General features: G+C 41.1%; 1 protein-coding gene across 2 annotated transcripts; it reads left to right on the forward strand.

The window, feature by feature from the left end:
* Positions 1-17,023, forward strand: MED1 (mediator complex subunit 1). 2 transcript variants are annotated; one of them, XM_062595755.1, is made up of 17 exons: positions 1-40; positions 1,623-1,729; positions 2,567-2,645; positions 3,102-3,156; positions 3,285-3,417; positions 4,200-4,228; positions 4,604-4,675; positions 4,956-5,030; positions 5,598-5,671; positions 6,062-6,151; positions 6,847-6,958; positions 7,282-7,406; positions 7,619-7,737; positions 8,340-8,541; positions 8,740-8,835; positions 8,943-9,048; positions 10,584-17,023. In XM_062595755.1, the coding sequence occupies exons 1-17, from the start codon at positions 13-15 to the stop codon at positions 13,828-13,830; spliced, it is 4,749 nt and encodes a 1,582-aa protein (XP_062451739.1). In that variant the 5' UTR covers positions 1-12; the 3' UTR covers positions 13,831-17,023. The 2 variants fall into 2 exon arrangements, with proteins under 2 accessions (XP_062451739.1, XP_062451740.1); XM_062595756.1 differs by lacking the exon at positions 1-40 and adding an exon at positions 398-456.
* The last annotated feature ends 141 nt before the right edge of the window (positions 17,024-17,164 follow it).

Consider the following 17,164-nt stretch of genomic DNA (forward strand, 5'->3'; position numbering starts at 1 on the left):
CCCGCCCGCGCCATGAAGGCGGCGCCGGGCGGCGCCGAGGGTGAGTGCCGCCTGAGGGGCGCGGCTGCGGCGCCGGGCCGGCCCTGTGAGGAGCCGCGGGGCTCGGCCGCCCGGCGAGGGGCTCCCGGTGTCTCCACGGTGCGGGGGTCGGGGTGGCGGCCCCGCCGTCGTGGATCTAACGCACCGCTCGGGGCTCCCCGTGCCGGGCCGCCTGGGCCTTCGTGCCGGCTGCAGGGCTTGTTCCATTTTTGAAGAAAATAAAGGCAAATACCCAAGTGAAACTCTAACTACGCTGAAGTCTGGCAAAAATCCCCGTCTCTAATGCAGCTGAGATGTATAAAGTGCCGGGAAACATCTAACAAGCATTTAGTTATGTTTTACACTGGGGTGGGTCAGTACTAATTCAGTGGACTGTTCATGCGTCGATCATGAGAACAAGCCCTACAGAGTTTCGAGGTGAGGCCTTGCAGGGTTGCACACCATGGCAGTTAGTTTTGTAGCCTTTGTGTTTGCCTTGGACCCTGCAGTGCCAATGAGAGGTTGATTTTGGCAGTGATGTCTGTTGGGCTTTTCAAAGAATGCAACTGTTGAAACATCTGTCTGCTAGATAGCAAAAGAAATGCAAAATTATAGCACCCTTGAAGCTCCCATTCTTTTTTGTATGTTTTTTATTAGGTATTGGGGAAAAAGACACTATTTCGACTTGGATTTTTTTAGTTAATCTGTCTGATGCTAGTTTTCTGCACAGTCAGTGTCACTGTCTCCCACCTCTTATCAAAGAGAGATTTTTCGTAACAGTGGAACTTTCTAAAATACAGGAAAATGAGCTTATAAAACCGCACCTAATAGAAGGAAATCTCTGGAACATGACAAGCATTTTGTAAGGCTTGACTAGATTCCAGTCTGGTACCAATTTGTGAAGCACTCTTGAAGGCAGAGCAAAGCAGGTCATCAATTGCTTTGTTGCATCACAGTGTATGGAGCCATACACTGGTTCCAGAACAGCACAAAGACACCAGTCCTTGGGTCTTGGGCTAGCAGGGCGTGGATGAGAATATGGCTGGTCAGAGAGTTTTGACCCGCTGAAGCGCTGGTAGTTAGATTGATTTGATTAGGAGATGAAGGGTTTGGGGAAGATCTTTACGATGCAGGAAGTTGGGGAGTTAGAAAAGCCAAAAGATGAAAGCTTAACCTCTGTTCTTTGAAAGTTTGCTGATGCATTGTTTTCTACACTGCCTACTCCTTGTCCTCCCTTAGGTAGCTTCAGCACATCTTTAAGCCATGCTGTGTCCCAAAAGAGTGCCCTGACATATTACTGTTATACCAGAATTTAATCATCTGGAACCATCTCATTTAGAGTCCATGCAGAACTTCTCCCAACAGACCCTTAGACCTTTGATGATCCTCTAGCTTTTAATAATTAGTGATATATCCTTAACGTTATGTACCTGTAAGGTCTAGGTCCCAGTGAAAAATCAGCAGTAGGTAAGTTTTGTGAAATCATGTTTAGCTTAAAAATGGAAAGTGTTTTCATTACGACTGCCCACTTGTTCTATTTGTAAAACTTTAAATATTACCTAGTTCTCTCTTTTCTGAATTTTGTCCTATGATTTGTCTTATAGAGGTGGAGAAGCTGAATAAGATGAGTTCTCTCTTAGAAAGACTTCATGCAAAGTTTAACCAAAACAGACCTTGGACAGAAACCATGAAGCTAGTCCGTCAAGTCATGGTGAGGACTGTTGGAATCTGAGCAGGAGAGTTTTAGGAGTATCTTTAGCAATAATTGTTGGTTTGTTAGATCTCTTCAAAGTGCTTTACTTCTTGTCCAAACCTCGGCTTCCTGTTGGGCCACTGTCATTGAGGCATGCCAGTTCTCAACCCAGCAGTGTGCAGGGGAGTGATGCACATGTCCTGTCTGCCTGGAGTGCCTTTGCCTTCCCTGGTTACAGCCTCTCACTTTACAGCCTAATTGACAGTGGGCAGCTGTTATTTCAAGTCCAGGAAGAGAGTAAAACTTGACAGTTTGAACTGGTGGCGAGAAGCCTTAACCATTCTACCACTTGCTGTTTTGAGGTGTTTTCTTTTGTTAAGCGATTTGCTCCCTTTTCAGTGGTGTTCAGAATTCAGTGTTGGTTTAGTCAAATGTGGTTCTGAAACATTGATTTCTGGGTGGGGGTAGGGAGGAACAGAAGGCAGGAGAGAACTACATCAAAGGTTTCTCTATATATTGTTTTGAGGCGTTAAAAGTTTGCCTGTATGGTTACTTTTCTTGTCTCCTCCTATATAACTCTAAGCTTACACCTATTAAAAAGTTATTACAGTCTGTTCTTCCGGATGAGCAAATTGCTTAAAGAACAAAATCAATTCCAGGTCTGCCTTTGTTACTTGTTTCTAAAATGGATACTGTTGTCATATAAGAATCAAAATGAGGATGTAATTTGGGGATGAAATCTAATCTGCCTTTAATTACCTGAATAAACCTGATCTGACAGAGCAAAAATTGCAGTAATTCCCTCTCAATGAGTGATACATCAAAAGATTTTTTTTTTCCTCCTTTCTGACTAAGGAAAAGCGAGTTGTGATCAACTCTGGGGGGCACCAACATCTGGTGAGCTGTTTGGAGACTTTGCAGAAGGCATTAAAAGGTTGGTATGTTCTGTGCATGCACTTTATGTACTGCTTAGCAATGATACGCTGTGGAAACATTCGGCATCATAAAAGCAAGCAAGGTTGTTGCTAACATGCATCTCAGTGTTCTTAATGTATGTGTAGTCACATTTACATAAGCATGCTTATCTGTTACCATTCAGTATCATTCAAGATTGCCTGTTATTTTTATTGTAAATGCCCATACCTGAATTCCCTTGTCTGGAATGCAGAAGAAAATCCATTCTATCTTTGTATTTCTGAGAATGTCTATTTTTCTCTTCACAAATTGTTCTGCCTGAAATTTGGATGTTGATAGTATGTATAACTGCATGTTTGAAGGTATGAGAACACCTGGGAGTAAGTTGTTGAGATTGCTTTTAATGCTGATGTCTCATTCCTGGGGAAATGTTGAATCATTTCACTAAGCTTTCCTTTTTGCTTTCTCCATCTAGTATCTTCTCTGCCTGCTATGACAGATCGCTTAGAGTCTATAGCTAGACAAAATGGGTAGGTTGTCTTCTTTATTTTATGGCAAAGATATTTCTTGTTTATCTGTACACATCATAATCTCACTGCTGGTTTGATTGTTTTTTGTGTGCATCTCATAGCAATTTTTGTTTTGTTTTGTATGTAAGCCTTGGATCTCACCTTAGTGCAAATGGCACTGAATGTTACATCACTTCAGACATGTTCTATGTGGAAGTCCAGTTAGATCCTACAGGGCTGCTGTGTGATGTCAAAGTGGCTCACCATGGAGAAAATCCTGTGGTATGTATTACTGAAAAAGATGAGAGTGATACCTTTTTGTCTTTGGAACTGCTGTTTTAGTTCCCTTCTGTATGAACAGAGGAAATGGATTATACTGAACATTCATCTAGGCCTAACAACTTTACTGCTTGTTCTAGTGGAAAGTCAAAACCTCCGTGGAGTAGTCCGTTCTTATGCTTTTATCTGATGATCAATGCAGTGCATGTGTGCGAGGACTGTTCTGCTGAGAGTCCTTATTTTCTTATGAGTAGCATCATTACTGGCAAAATTGCTTAGGAAGTTACTTGTTTTGTTTGTGAGGAATTTTATTTCTTGGAGAAGGAGAGGGAAATTAATCTTATAAGACTTAGCTCTGTGAATGGAAAACACTAAAACCTAGAAGCATACAGCTAAGGTCCTGAAAGAAAATAGCATTGTTTTTTTCCTCCGCATACATGGCAGTTTGCACTTGGATTTTGTATTGCCATAGCTCCTCTTCTGCAAATGAGGCCATTCTTATTGCATTTATAAAAGATCAGAGGTTTTCAAACTAAGGCTTCACTATTTTGAAACTTTATTCCAAGTTATTTATTTAATAGGATATGATATTGTTTGAATTTCTCCCAGAGGAGGTTGTCAAGCAGAACTAGAACCATACCAATGCGTAGTTGTAAGTGTTTCTTCTCATCAGAAGCTGATCCTTAGAAATGTCACTGTCCTAATATTTTGCAGTCACAGTGCTGCACAAAGGCTGAGATTACTACATTTGATATTGATACAGTTCTATATTTTTCCCTTTTTAGAGCTGTCCAGAATTGGTGCAACATTTGAGGTGAGTAGCAATAGTTGTATTTTCAGACGGGTTTGTCTTTGCATTATTCAGCTGGTGCTATTTCATGCCTGGAAATGCCAAGCAGTTTGCTAACTGTGCCTTCCTCCCAAAGTCTTTGTACTTCTCCAGGGGGATTTCTGGCTTAGGTTCAGATATGCCAGATTCAGACTGCGATGCATGTGGACTTGGAAGCCATAGTGTGATATCTTGCAGAAACATTAAACCTGGATCATTTAAAGAACGTGTTTTTACAGCTTTCTTGTAACAAAAGTCTGTTCTTTTGTGACTTCATTTTTGTATTAATGTAACTTTTAAAAATAAAATGTCATCTGCTATGAATATGAATTCATATTACCTTTTTCCCTCTCCTTTTAGAGAGAAAAATTTTGATGAATTTTCTAAACATCTAAGGGGGCTTGTGAACCTGTATAAGTTGCCAGGAGACAAGTAAGTCTAGACTGTTGTATTTTATTACATGCACATATATAAAATCTACAAGCTTTTATTTCTGTGCTTAATTTTCCATTGTGTGTGATCTTCCTGACTCCATCAACATGATTTGTGTGTGCATGCAGTGGGTAGCGAGGATTTAGTTTGAAGTGGGAATGAAAAGTTAAAACTTCTAAATGCTTGATCTGATGGAAAGTATTGCAGCTTGTCAGTCAGTATTTCTGTAATTGGATTTCATTGCACAACTCATTTTAATTTTTAATTTTTCTTTTTCCAGCAAACTTAAAACCAAAATGTACTTAGCTCTCCAGTCCTTGGAGCTGGATCTCTCAAAAATGGCAGGGATGTATTGGTAAGAACATCTGTATGTCTTGTTGATGTTTGTTTTTTCTTAATAGTACCACATCATATTGACTGGTTCTAACCATAGGGAAGTATCCATGAGCTGATGGCTCATCAGTGCCTATGTATTCTGACATTATTGCTAACTTCAGTGCCGAGGTTTCAGAAGGCCTGTGCAAGCCAGGGAGTGATACAGAGTGATAGAAAAATTGCTCAGAGCTTCTTGGAATTTACCAGGAATTTACCTTTTTAACTACAAAATTCAGTTTAAAAAGGGGGGGAAAAAAAGCAGTTTGCAACTAGATAGATTAGTGGTAACAAGTTGTTCTACAGTAAGAAACTGAAAAACACTTGGTCATCTTTTACTACTGTAGATTCAGAGGATAAATCATCCATGCTTTACAAAGTAAAGTAGCTTCTATTTTGCCCATTGCAGTGTGAGATTTAAGATAGCTAGATCTGTTTACTGAGCAGCGTGTATGTGTTGAGCTAAAATCTTAGATTGTCATCAACCCATGATTTTTGGCTTCAACTATGGCTCTGGCTTGTTACAGACCTGTGACTGCCTCTCTTGCAGGCAAGCCACCAATGCAAATCCCCTCGACAAGATTCTTCGTGGCAGTGTTGGCTATCTCACCCCCAGGAGTGGAGGTATCTTTGATAAACATTTTAAAAAGGAAAAAAAAATGTGGATTTTCTATGTGAAATTGGCTTTGTTCAGTATCTCCTTTATGGATGGTAGTTTTACGTTAACTGATGCTAATAATGGAAGAAACTAATCAAAGTAAAAGAGGCTTAATATGTGCAAGTTCCTTATGATCCAGAAAGACAGCTTTTATTTATGAAGCCACCACAGATAGTAATCCTATAGGAGATGGCAGTATCTGTGCCTTTGGCAGAGGCGAATAACTCTTTCAAGGTGTGCTGGCAACTCTGCCCAACATGTTCTTTGTTACATTGCAAATTTAATGTTACAAGAGTTAATAATAGTTGGGTAACTTGTGTCACCAGGATGCTTATTTATAAGCCTTTCCCCCACAGGTCTCCTGATGAATCTCAAGTATTATGTCTCGCCATATGATTTATTTGAAGAAGGCACTGGAGCCCCCATTGTTTTGCATGAGAACAATGGTAGGTCACCTTTAGAAGCTAGTATGACTACTTCTGCTTGAAGGAGAGCAGAAAGCAGATTTCTAGCAGTCTAGCTCCCCTCTGCTGTCACCTCGAATACAGGAAAATCATAAGCTGAGTACAGAAAATATGGGTTTAATAAGCATGTCTGTAAATGCTGGCTCAGCTGACCCTCTTGAACCTCATGGCTCTTCTGGAATTTGACAGGGACTAGTACCAGTGAACCTGGATGACTCAGCCTGCAGTTGAATCCTTTTGCCTGGGGTTTCATGGTACACATGAGATCTGTTCTATTGTGAGAATACTTGTGCTTGTGCCATCTTACTGAAGGATCAGTTTCCTTGTGTGTATGCAGACATCTCATTTGCTAAAATGACAAAACCAAGCACCTATTAAAAAGGAGATTGCTCTGGAGAAAGGATAGGGTGAAATTGTTCAAATTCATTAATTATTTTGCTTTGTAAAGAGCATAATACAAACTTACAAATCTATTTGAAACATATTTTAAGATTTATGCTGTAGACATTCTGTGTAAGGAGTGAAAAAAGCCGGTAGTGTAACTGGTATGATTGTAGTCCATTTAGGTGTTAATGGTGAACACTGAAAACTGTACTGTATGGAGGAAGTAATATATTTCTACTAGTTTAATTTAACTCATAAAGCCTGTGGTATTTTTTTCTTGCTTCCTTTTGCAGTTCCTCGGGCTTTGGGTATGAATGCCTCAGTAACAGTTGAGGGAACTATGGCAATGTACAAACTTCCAATTGCACCACTGATTATGGGGTCTCATCCTGTTGACAGCAAAGGGTAAGCAAAGGACATATCTGCTAGGCCTTTCTCAGTGACCTTGTTTAAATGCAAATTCAATATTCAGTTCTCTTTTGAAGTCAGAGTGGAGAGATGACTGCATGATGTTATAGCATTATAAAGTGACTTTTATGCTATTTTTAGGCTGAGAAGCATGTATTTCAGGCATGTTTTAATGCTTTTGATGAGTGCCATTATTTTCCAGAAGGCATAAACAATCTGTTTGTATTTGAGCAAACAGTAAAACGCATGTCTGACACTCAAAGCAGAAGCCAAAGTCATGTTCTGCGCCTAATAAATATTTGTATGAACTCAATCTTTAGGACACCGTCTTTCTCGTCAATCACCAGTGCCAACAGTGTGGACCTGCCAGCTTGTTTCTTCTTGAAGTTCCCACAACCCATTCCAGTATCTCGAGCTTTCATTCAGAAACTTCAGGGCTGCACAGGTGGGTTGCACATCTGTTAGAAAGATGCTTTCTAGAATTTTCCTAATAAGCTGATGTTTATAAAGCATGACAGAATAGCTACTCAAGTTTTTGTGTCCTGGTTTCAGTAAGAACTGGATAAGTTTCCTTAACTAGGTGGTAACTCATTTCATGGCTCATCAGCTCTTTCCAGGTCCCAGGTGCAATCAGTCTGTGCCATTTTGTTTCCTCAGGTATTCCATTGTTTGATACATCACCAACATTTGTACCCTTGTATGAACTGATCACACAATTTGAGTTATCCAAGGAGGCTGATCCTCTACCTTTAAACCACAATATGCGCTTCTATGCAGTAAGTATATTGTACAGCCAGGGAGTTAGACTTGCAGATGAGCAGTTTAGGGGCTTTACGTGTTTTTGGGATCATTCAGGTAGAAGCTATTATAAATAATGAGATTGTCCTCCTGGATGGATGGAATTAGCAATTAAGATCTGGCTATGGACTCTGCTGCAGTAGTGACAGCAGAGATATGGAATTTAGCCTTCCCAGGTTCTGTTCCTTCTTCTAGCTTTGATTTTTGATATGTGACTGAATAAATCATAACACTTTGGGAGAAAACTTGTTTTTTTAATGTTAGTCAATGACAGATCTCCTATTGACTTCAGTGGATTTTTATTTTCTCAAAAGAGATTCTATACTGTATGAAACTCATTTAGTTGGGGGAAGTGAATACTGTTTGGCAGTACTGCTTCTGAGGAGCCTGAGTGCTGTTTTGCTTGTTCAGATCTGCTTGTCATTTAGTAAAAGGAAAGTATCTTCATTCAATCTTGTCATTTCCAGCCAGAAAGATGGCTTGACATTGCTTGGATTTGGAGCCTGTTCTTTCCTTCCTAGATGTCTGGTTTTGCCTTGTATCCAGCATTAGTTGGAGTAAAGCAGGAATTGTTTGTCAGGCTCTTCCAGGACAGCAGCACTGTTACTTTCTGAACAAAGATGCTCCTCTCCCAGATGGAAGAAGTCTTCAAGGAACTCTGATTAGCAAAATTGCCTTCCAGCACCCTGGACGGGTTCCTCTCATCCTTAATTTGATCAGACATCAGGTGGCTTACAACACACTGATAGGCAGCTGTGTCAAGCGAACAGTTTTAAAAGAAGGTAGGTACCACATCAGGTGGAATCTAATGTGTAATTGATAGGGAACCCTGGGTAATTTTCTCAGATTTGGGAATAAGAAATAGGATGCTGATACTGCTTTTCTCTTACCATTTTATTTTTCTCTATATGGGAGTATTGAGCATGTGCCTCTGGTTCATTTCCTGTGATCTTTAATTTAATAATTCCCTTGTCTTCCAGATTCCCCTGGGATCCTGCAGTTTGAAGTTTGTCCTCTCTCTGACTCCTGTTTTAGTGTGTCTTTTCAGCACCCTGTGAATGACTCTCTTGTGTGTGGTAAGTGGACTCAATAAAAGCATACATATAATTACAAAGAGAATGGCAGGGTTTTCTCCCTCTGTAACCAGAATTTTCATCTATTCCAAATGCCTTCTGTCTTTCAGTTGTAATGGATGTGCAAGATTCTACTCATGTGAATTGTAAGCTGTACAAAGGGCTGTCTGATGCTCTTATCTGTACAGATGATTTCATTGCCAAAGTTGTTCAAAGGTAAGCCAGATCTTTCTGTGATGCCATGTAGTTTTGTTTAGAGTATTGTTTATAAGCCAAAACGCAGTAGCTCACATGTGCTGTTGTTACTTGTACATGCCTACAGTAATATTTCACCAGGCCTTTCGTCCTGCGGAAAACTCAACTTTGGGGAGGAGAACTGGCAGTACCAAAACAGGCTCCAAAAGTACCCCAGAAGCAATATAGTGTGTCAGCTAAAATCAGTATCTGAATATCTGGAAATTAGTAGTTTTCCCTTATTAAATGTAAGGGCCCTTGTAAAACTGAATTAACAAATCCAGGATCTCTGTTTAACTATCTAGATAGGTGATTTTTATCCAGAACATTTTTTGAATGAGTTGTCATTATCCTTATTTCACTGGGGCCAGGCAGATTGAATGGTGCATTTGTGGTCACTTAGCAGACCAGTGCCAGAATGAAAGAGGTGGTTCAGACCTTCTGAGTCTGTCTGGTGCCATGCCTGTGGGACCAGGTACTCAGGTTAACTCTCCTTTCTGCTTTTTGAGTTCTAAGAGAAAATCCTGGTGAGTACCATGGGATTAGTATGGGATACTTCTAGCATTTATTGCTTAATGTACCCCGAAACACATAGATGAACTCTGTGTCCATTTCATAAGTATCCTACTGATTTTTGGAACTGCTCTTTATTTGAGTGAATTTTTGTAGTGATTCTTCATAAGGGAGGAAAACTTGGAGCCCTACTGAAAATCATATTGTCGACTTCGAATCTTAACCTCTGATATTATGTGCGTGTCCGAGGTACCTGCCTTTTTATGCCTTTTCATGCAGTTGATAGCTTTCAAGGTCTTGTAAGGTGGAAAAGAGCTTCCTGCAGCTTGCCTTTTACACAGGCCTTTTATCAGAATTCCTCAACACCAGCCACCACTGTACGCATTCAGAATACAGCAGAATGTTAACAGTACACAACACAGACCTCTTGAGTGAGAATACATATTTTTCTTTCTAAACATAGGCTTGCTGACCTTGAGTGGGATGTGGCTTTATCATTGCACTTTACAAGGTTTCAGGAACTGAGGTTGCCTAAGCTTAGACAAAGGTGTTCCTTAACAGAATGAGTGTAACAACCCAGATTGCATGTTTCCATCCTGTGCTTTAATACAAGGTCATCATCTGTCAGTTACTAATAATTGAATAAATTGTTTGATTAATTCTCTCTGTATTTGTGTTTGCAAGGTAGTTTAGAAAGGCACCGTTTTCTTATGGCTAGATGAGTGTGACAGGATAAGTATAAGTACAAATAGAATAGCAAAGTTTTTACAGTGCCTGGACATGTTGCTCTCTTGTGGCCAAGACCCGTAGCATTTCTTTTAGTTGAAGACCCGTAGCATTTCTTTCAGTTGTCATTTCCTTTAGTTTTCCCTCCCCAGAATGAGAAATACCATCTTATCTCATTTGGCTGCTGCTTTTCTGAGGAAGTTGTTAAAACTACTTTAATGAACGTTGCTTAGGGCAGTAAAATGCATTCTAAACTATTTGTGTCTTATGTTTTGCAGATGTATGTCCATTCCTGTGACCATGAGAGCAATTCGTAGAAAAGCAGAAACGATTCAGGCAGACACACCAGCCTTGTCACTCATTGCAGAGACAGTAGAAGATATGGTGAAGAAAAATCTTCCCCCAGCCAGCAGCCCAGGGTATGGCATGACCACAGGCAGCAACCCAATGAGTGGTACCACTACCCCAACAAACACTTTTCCTGGGGGGCCCATCACTACTTTGTTTAATATGAGCATAAGCATGAAAGAGAGGCATGACTCGGTGGGCCATGGGGAGGACTTCAGCAAAGTGTCTCAGAACCCTATTCTCACTAGTTTGTTGCAGATCACAGGGAATGTGGGGTCTACCATTGGCTCAAGTCCAACCCCTCCCCATCACACACCACCACCAGTATCCTCACCAGCAAGCAACACCAAGAACCACCCCATGCTCATGAACCTTCTTAAAGAGAATCCCCCTCAGGATTTCTCCACTCTGTATGGGAGCAGCCCTCTCGAAAGGCAGAACTCTTCCTCTGGCTCCCCTAGAATGGAAATGGGCCCTGGGGGGAGTAAGCAAAAGAAAAAAAAATCCCGCATCCCAGCAGACAAGCCCAAGCATCAGACTGAGGACGATTTCCAGAGGGAGCTCTTTTCAATGGATGTTGACTCCCAGAATCCTATTTTTGATGTCAACATGACTGCAGATACCCTGGACACCCCTCATATTACTCCAGCACCTAGCCAATGCAGCACTCCTCCTACTACATACCCACAGCCTATACCTCACTCGCAGCCCAGTATTCAGAGAATGGTTCGACTTTCTAGTTCAGACAGCATTGGAGCCGATGTTACTGATATCCTTTCGGATATAGCAGAGGAGGCTTCCAAACTACCCACCACCAATGAGGACTGTCCACCCATTGGTACTCCAGTAAGAGACTCTTCTAGTTCAGGACATTCACAAAGTGCCCTCTTTGACCCAGATGTTTTTCAGACGAACAATAGTGAGAACCCATACACAGATCCAGCAGACCTGATAGCAGATGCTGCTGTGAGCCCCAACAGTGATTCTTCAAACCATTTTTTTCCAGATGGGGTAGATTTCAATCCTGACTTGCTGAACAGTCAAAGTCAAAGTGGTTTTGGGGAGGAGTACTTTGATGAGAGTAGTCAGAGTGCAGACACTGATGATTTCAAAGGCTATACTCCCCAGGCTCTAAGTACGTTGGGGGTGCAAGTGTTAGGGGGTGATGGGGGAGAAAATAAATTTAAGGGGAGTAATCAGTCTGATACGGTGGATTTTAGTATTATTGCAGCTGCAAGCAAAGCACTGGGGTCCTCTGACATCATGGAACATCACAGTGGTGGTCAGAGCCCTTTATTAAATACAGGGGATTTGGGGAAAGAAAAGTCTCAGAAACGGGTAAAGGAAGGCAATGGTTCTGGAAGTAATATGGCAGGTCCTGGGCTAGATGGGAAGCCAGGGAAGCGCAGCCGGACTCCATCCAGTGATGGTAAAAGTAAAGAGAAACTTCCAAAGCGTAAGAAGCAGGAAACAGATGGAAAATCTCCATCTCATAGTTCATCAAACAGGCCTTTCACCCCACCTGCAAGCACAGGTGGGTCCAAATCTCCTGGGAGTTCAGGCAGATCTCAGACTCCTCCTGGTGTAGCTACTCCTCCTATTCCAAAAATCACAATTCAGATTCCAAAAGGAACAGTGACTGTTGGCAAACCATCTTCACATGGCCAGTATACGAGTAGTGGCTCTGTCACCTCCTCCAGCAGCAAAAGCCATCATAGCCATTCTTCCTCCTCCTCCTCTTCCTCTTCCTCTTCAACCTCAGGCAAAATTAAAAGCAAATCAGAAGGGTCTTCTGGTTCAAAGATGAGCAGCAGCCTATACTCGAGCCAAGGTGGCTCAGGTTCAGGTCAGTCCAAAAGCTCAGCTCAGTCTATGGGAAAGCCTGGATCCTCCCCCATCACCAAACATGGCCTCAGCAGCGGTTCTGGAAGTACCAAGATGAAACCTCAAGGAAAGCCATCATCACTTATGAACCCCTCTATGAGTAAACCAAACATCTCTCCATCTCATTCTAGACCCTCAGGAGGTTCTGACAAGCTTGCTTCTCCCATGAAACCTGTTCCAGGTACTCCCCCATCATCTAAAGCAAAGTCACCTATAAGTTCAGGTTCTGGAGGCTCCCATATGTCTGGGACTGGATCAAGCTCAAGTATGAAATCCTCTTCAGGAATGGGATCCTCTGGGTCTATGTCTCAGAAACCACCTCCTTCATCAAACTCTTCTACAGCATCTTCATCTTCCTTTTCATCTAGTGGGTCTTCCATGTCTTCATCCCAAAATCAGCATGGAAGTTCCAAAGGCAAGTCTCCTAGCAGAAACAAGAAGCCATCTCTAACTGCAGTCATAGACAAACTTAAACATGGGGTTGTCACTAGCGGGCCTGGTGGTGAAGACCCAATGGATGGGCAAATGGGGCCAAGTTCCAATTCCTCGAGCCATACTATGTCCTCCAAACACAGTATGTCAGGAGGTGAGTTCCAGGGCAAACGTGAGAAGAGTGACAAAGAGAAATCTAAAGTTTCTGTTTCTGGAGGATCTGTCGACTCTTCCAAGAAGACTTCAGATTCCAAAAATGTTGGAAGCACTGGAGTGGCCAAAATTATCATCAGCAAGCATGATGGTGGTTCTCCTAGTATTAAAGCCAAAGTAACTTTGCAGAAACCTGGGGAAGGAGGTGGGGATAGCTTAAGGCCTCAGATGGCTTCTTCCAAAAGCTATGGATCCCCTCTAATCAGTGGGTCTACTCCAAAACATGAACGCTGCTCTCCCAGCCACAGTAAGTCACCAGCATACACTCCCCAAAACATAGACAGTGAGAGTGAGTCGGGCTCTTCCATAGCTGAGAAATCCTATCAGAACAGCCCCAGCTCTGATGATGGCATTAGGCCTTTGCCTGAATATAGCTCAGAAAAACATAAGAAGCACAAAAAAGAGAAGAAAAAAGTGAAAGACAAAGACAGGGATAGAGATCGGGATCGTGATAAAGACAGAGACAAGAAGAAATCTCACAGCATTAAGCCAGAGAGTTGGTCTAAATCCCCAATTTCAGCTGATCAATCTCTCTCCATGACAAGCAGTGCTATCATTTCAGCTGAGCGACCATCTCGAGCTAGCCCTGAGTTTTTGATTGGAGAAGAAGACGACGATCTCATGGATGTTGCTCTAATTGGAAATTAATTTTCTTAGTATCTTTAAAAGATACTGAAATATTTTAAAAGATGAGCTGAATGCAGGACCTGCAGGTTTTAGAGATGAAAAGAACCATTTATTGCATAACTGCCACACTGATTCTTAAGAGATGTGTCTTAAGAGAAGTATTTCCAAGGATCTCAAAAGTCTGAATGGAACACGTGTGAGTGCCGATCTCTGGCTGTGTCCAGAAGCTCCATATGGCAAGCCAGGTTCCTGACTGTGGCCTTGGTTCTGTGGATACTTACACTCTTTTTTAATTTAGAAGTATTAATAGTCCTGTTAAAAATAACAGGCATAAAGCTAAATATGCGTGTCAGTGTGTGAGCAGACCCCAAACTGGTGCAAACAAACTAGGCTATTCTGGGAGAATCTGACTTCCTCTGCCCCCTCTTCCCCTTCAGAATAAGTTAATCTTGTTTTTAGGAATTTTTAAGCTAATTATTTTAGGGCATGTTTTGGGGTTGGATTTTACTCTTTTTAAAAGGGTGGTTGGAAGAAAAAGATGCTTTTTAATTGTTTTTATTTTTGTGGCACTTCTTCATTCAGTGCCTGATTTGGAGTGTTGCTGAGGAACTTGATCTTCCTCTGATGGGGCCACTCAGCAAAATCAGGCACTGTGTTCTGATGAGTATCAGCATTTTATTCTAGGTCAAAATGATGAAGGGTAGCTGTCTTATGTTTGACTTTTCTTTCATTTTAGCTATTTACTTATGTCCGTATTTGAACGCCTTATGCTGCTTGTTTTCAAACAGTCTCTGTTTTAATTGTATGATGGCAGAGCCCAAAGGAACTTGGCAATTTGGGTAGAACCTATGGTTTTGGAAGGCTCTGCACATGTGCAGCCACTGTAGCTTTGATGAAGTTAGTAAAATTCCAGCATGCATTGGAACAAAACTAAATTTAAAAAGGGCCACCACTGTCTTAATCTGAGCATTGCTTCCTTGAAAGCCTAGCAAACAATTTCCCCGGAATTCCCTGATGCTGCATTTGTAAAGAGACAGAGTTTATAAGCTGCGCACAAGACCCAATTCTGCAAACACTTTAGAACTATGCTTAATTTATCTACTATGAATAATTTCATTAATATTGATAGGACAACTAGTGTGCATTCATGGTTAAAAAATTGGACCTTATTTTCTCAATCTGTTTCTGTTGCTGAAATGCTTACAGGTTTTTTGTTTTTTTTTTTTTCTTCCCCCTTTTAACTTGCAGTACACTTCTCAAATAGTAATTCTGGTAATGCACACAAGCATTCCCTTCTCTCTCTGGGAGGTGTTAGTCTAGCAGTGTGAGTCATTCATGTCCTGGTGTTAGCATGCACTTTCGCTGCTGGAAAAACAGACCCTAACTGGTTCATCTGGATAAAGATTGCAGCAGAAGCAGTGTTTTCCTTAAATGACGGATTTTCCCTTTTTGGCCGGACTTAAGAACATGATTCTGCTGTCCTCTATGATTTTATCTTGATCCCTGAAAGGAAAGAGACTGAGGAGGAAGATATTCTATTTTTAAAAGCAATTAAAGCTGTTTTGCCCAAGAGGAAAAGTGGGAAATCAAGAAAGAGTTCTGTGAACCCATCTCCTTTGAGTTTTGTACCAGGCAGAATCCTGCTCCCATTGAGTTTTGCCATTGATTTCTGGAGGCCAGGATTTCACCCATGGGGAAGAGATTATACTTTGTATATGGGGATGTGGTCTGAAAACATGTCAAGGCTTTAAGTTTCTTCTAAACCACTGAAATTTCCAATCATGCTTACAATCTGACCCCAGTAATACTCCAGACAAGCATTTTCTTCTCTGGCTTGTTAAAAGCCATAGCAAGTCAGATGTCTTTTCAGCAGAACAGCAACTATTCAATAAATTGTAGGGATTTTTCACCTCTTTTTTCCAGTCTTCAGCTTAATTCCAGGGTTCCTGTCCAGTGCAGGAGCCATGAATTTCTCCAAATCCACCCCAAACTTTGGAGACATCTCCATTCTTGTATTTTCCAACCTTCAGCCTATGCTCCTAGTGATCTGCATACAATAGTTTCCTTCTCACAAATGTTCCCATATTCATGTGCAGAGATGATAAAAAAAGTAGTAAATAAAGTCTAAACCTGGAGCAAATGACATCTTATGCAGCATCAGAATTATATGACTGTGGGGTGTCTATGAAGAGGATGTAAGGAATACAACACCAGATGACTTACATCTTTGAGACCCTGCTACAGCAGCTGCATCTTGGAAATAATACCTGTTCAGACTCCAACAGGTTGTCATCTCTTTAAATTCTGTTCCTGTCATTTTAAGTTGCTTTGTTTTAAAAGAGCCCTTTGAACTGCTCTGGGTTGTGTGAAGGTATAAGCAGCCTTCAAAAGCAGCACTCTTACAAAGTTGAATCAGGACTGGGGATTTCAAGGAATGGTTTGCTGGACACTTGTCATTAATTGGAGTGATGTTTTACCAATATGAAACAGACATTAAAAGTTAAATACTGTTCAGCTTCATAATTAATACATAAATGTATTTTAAATGAAAGAGCTGAACATGTTTCCTTCTCTGCTTGCCCAAGACCAAAGTTCAATATTCTAAATTTCTCCTGCAAAAGGTGGGCATCACGAACACCTACAGAAGTACAGGGAACAAAGTCTCATCCTCTCTAAGCCTCTGTGACACCAAGTGCTGCAAGAGAAACAGAGTCCTGAACTGTGGTCATAGCAGGTAATAAGCTTTTTGATCCGTTTTGATGCACTGTACCCTTTCCCCTTTGTTACCCCATTCATTTTATATCATGTGAGAAAAAGATATACTGGAGTCAGGCAACAGTTGCATGATGCTTCTATTGCATTGATTAGAGATGAGGTACACCTGTTGATATTATACAGACATTTTACATGTAAATGCTTGGTCTCTTACAAATGTTTTATTTTAAAAATATTTTTGCTTATTCTCTACGATATTTTACATCTTTCAGTATTGGAAAGATAAATGTGTAAACAGAGTAAAAACCAAACCTTTTAATCTCAATTTCTCTATCTGAGATTAAAAGAAAATGGTTCTTTCCTAAATGGTCATTATGTAAATATGTGTCTTGAAATTTGCTTTTTTTTTTTTTTTTGTGGGCAACCATGTAAATAATTCTGGCTACTTTTTCATTCTTTTTTGATGTAGAGTGTACTTTCAACTTTTTTGGAAATATTGCAAAGAACATGTTTATTTACATGCAAATAAATCTCTTTGATAAAGAGGTCGTATGTTTTGTGGGAACCGTTGCGCACCCCTGGGGGCGCGCCTGCCGCAGAGCCCGTTGCAGCGGTACACGCCCTGGCGGGCCGCTCACGA

Source organism: Rhea pennata, chromosome 26, assembly GCF_028389875.1.
Source record: "Rhea pennata isolate bPtePen1 chromosome 26, bPtePen1.pri, whole genome shotgun sequence".
NCBI classification, from domain to species: domain Eukaryota; kingdom Metazoa; phylum Chordata; class Aves; order Rheiformes; family Rheidae; genus Rhea; species Rhea pennata.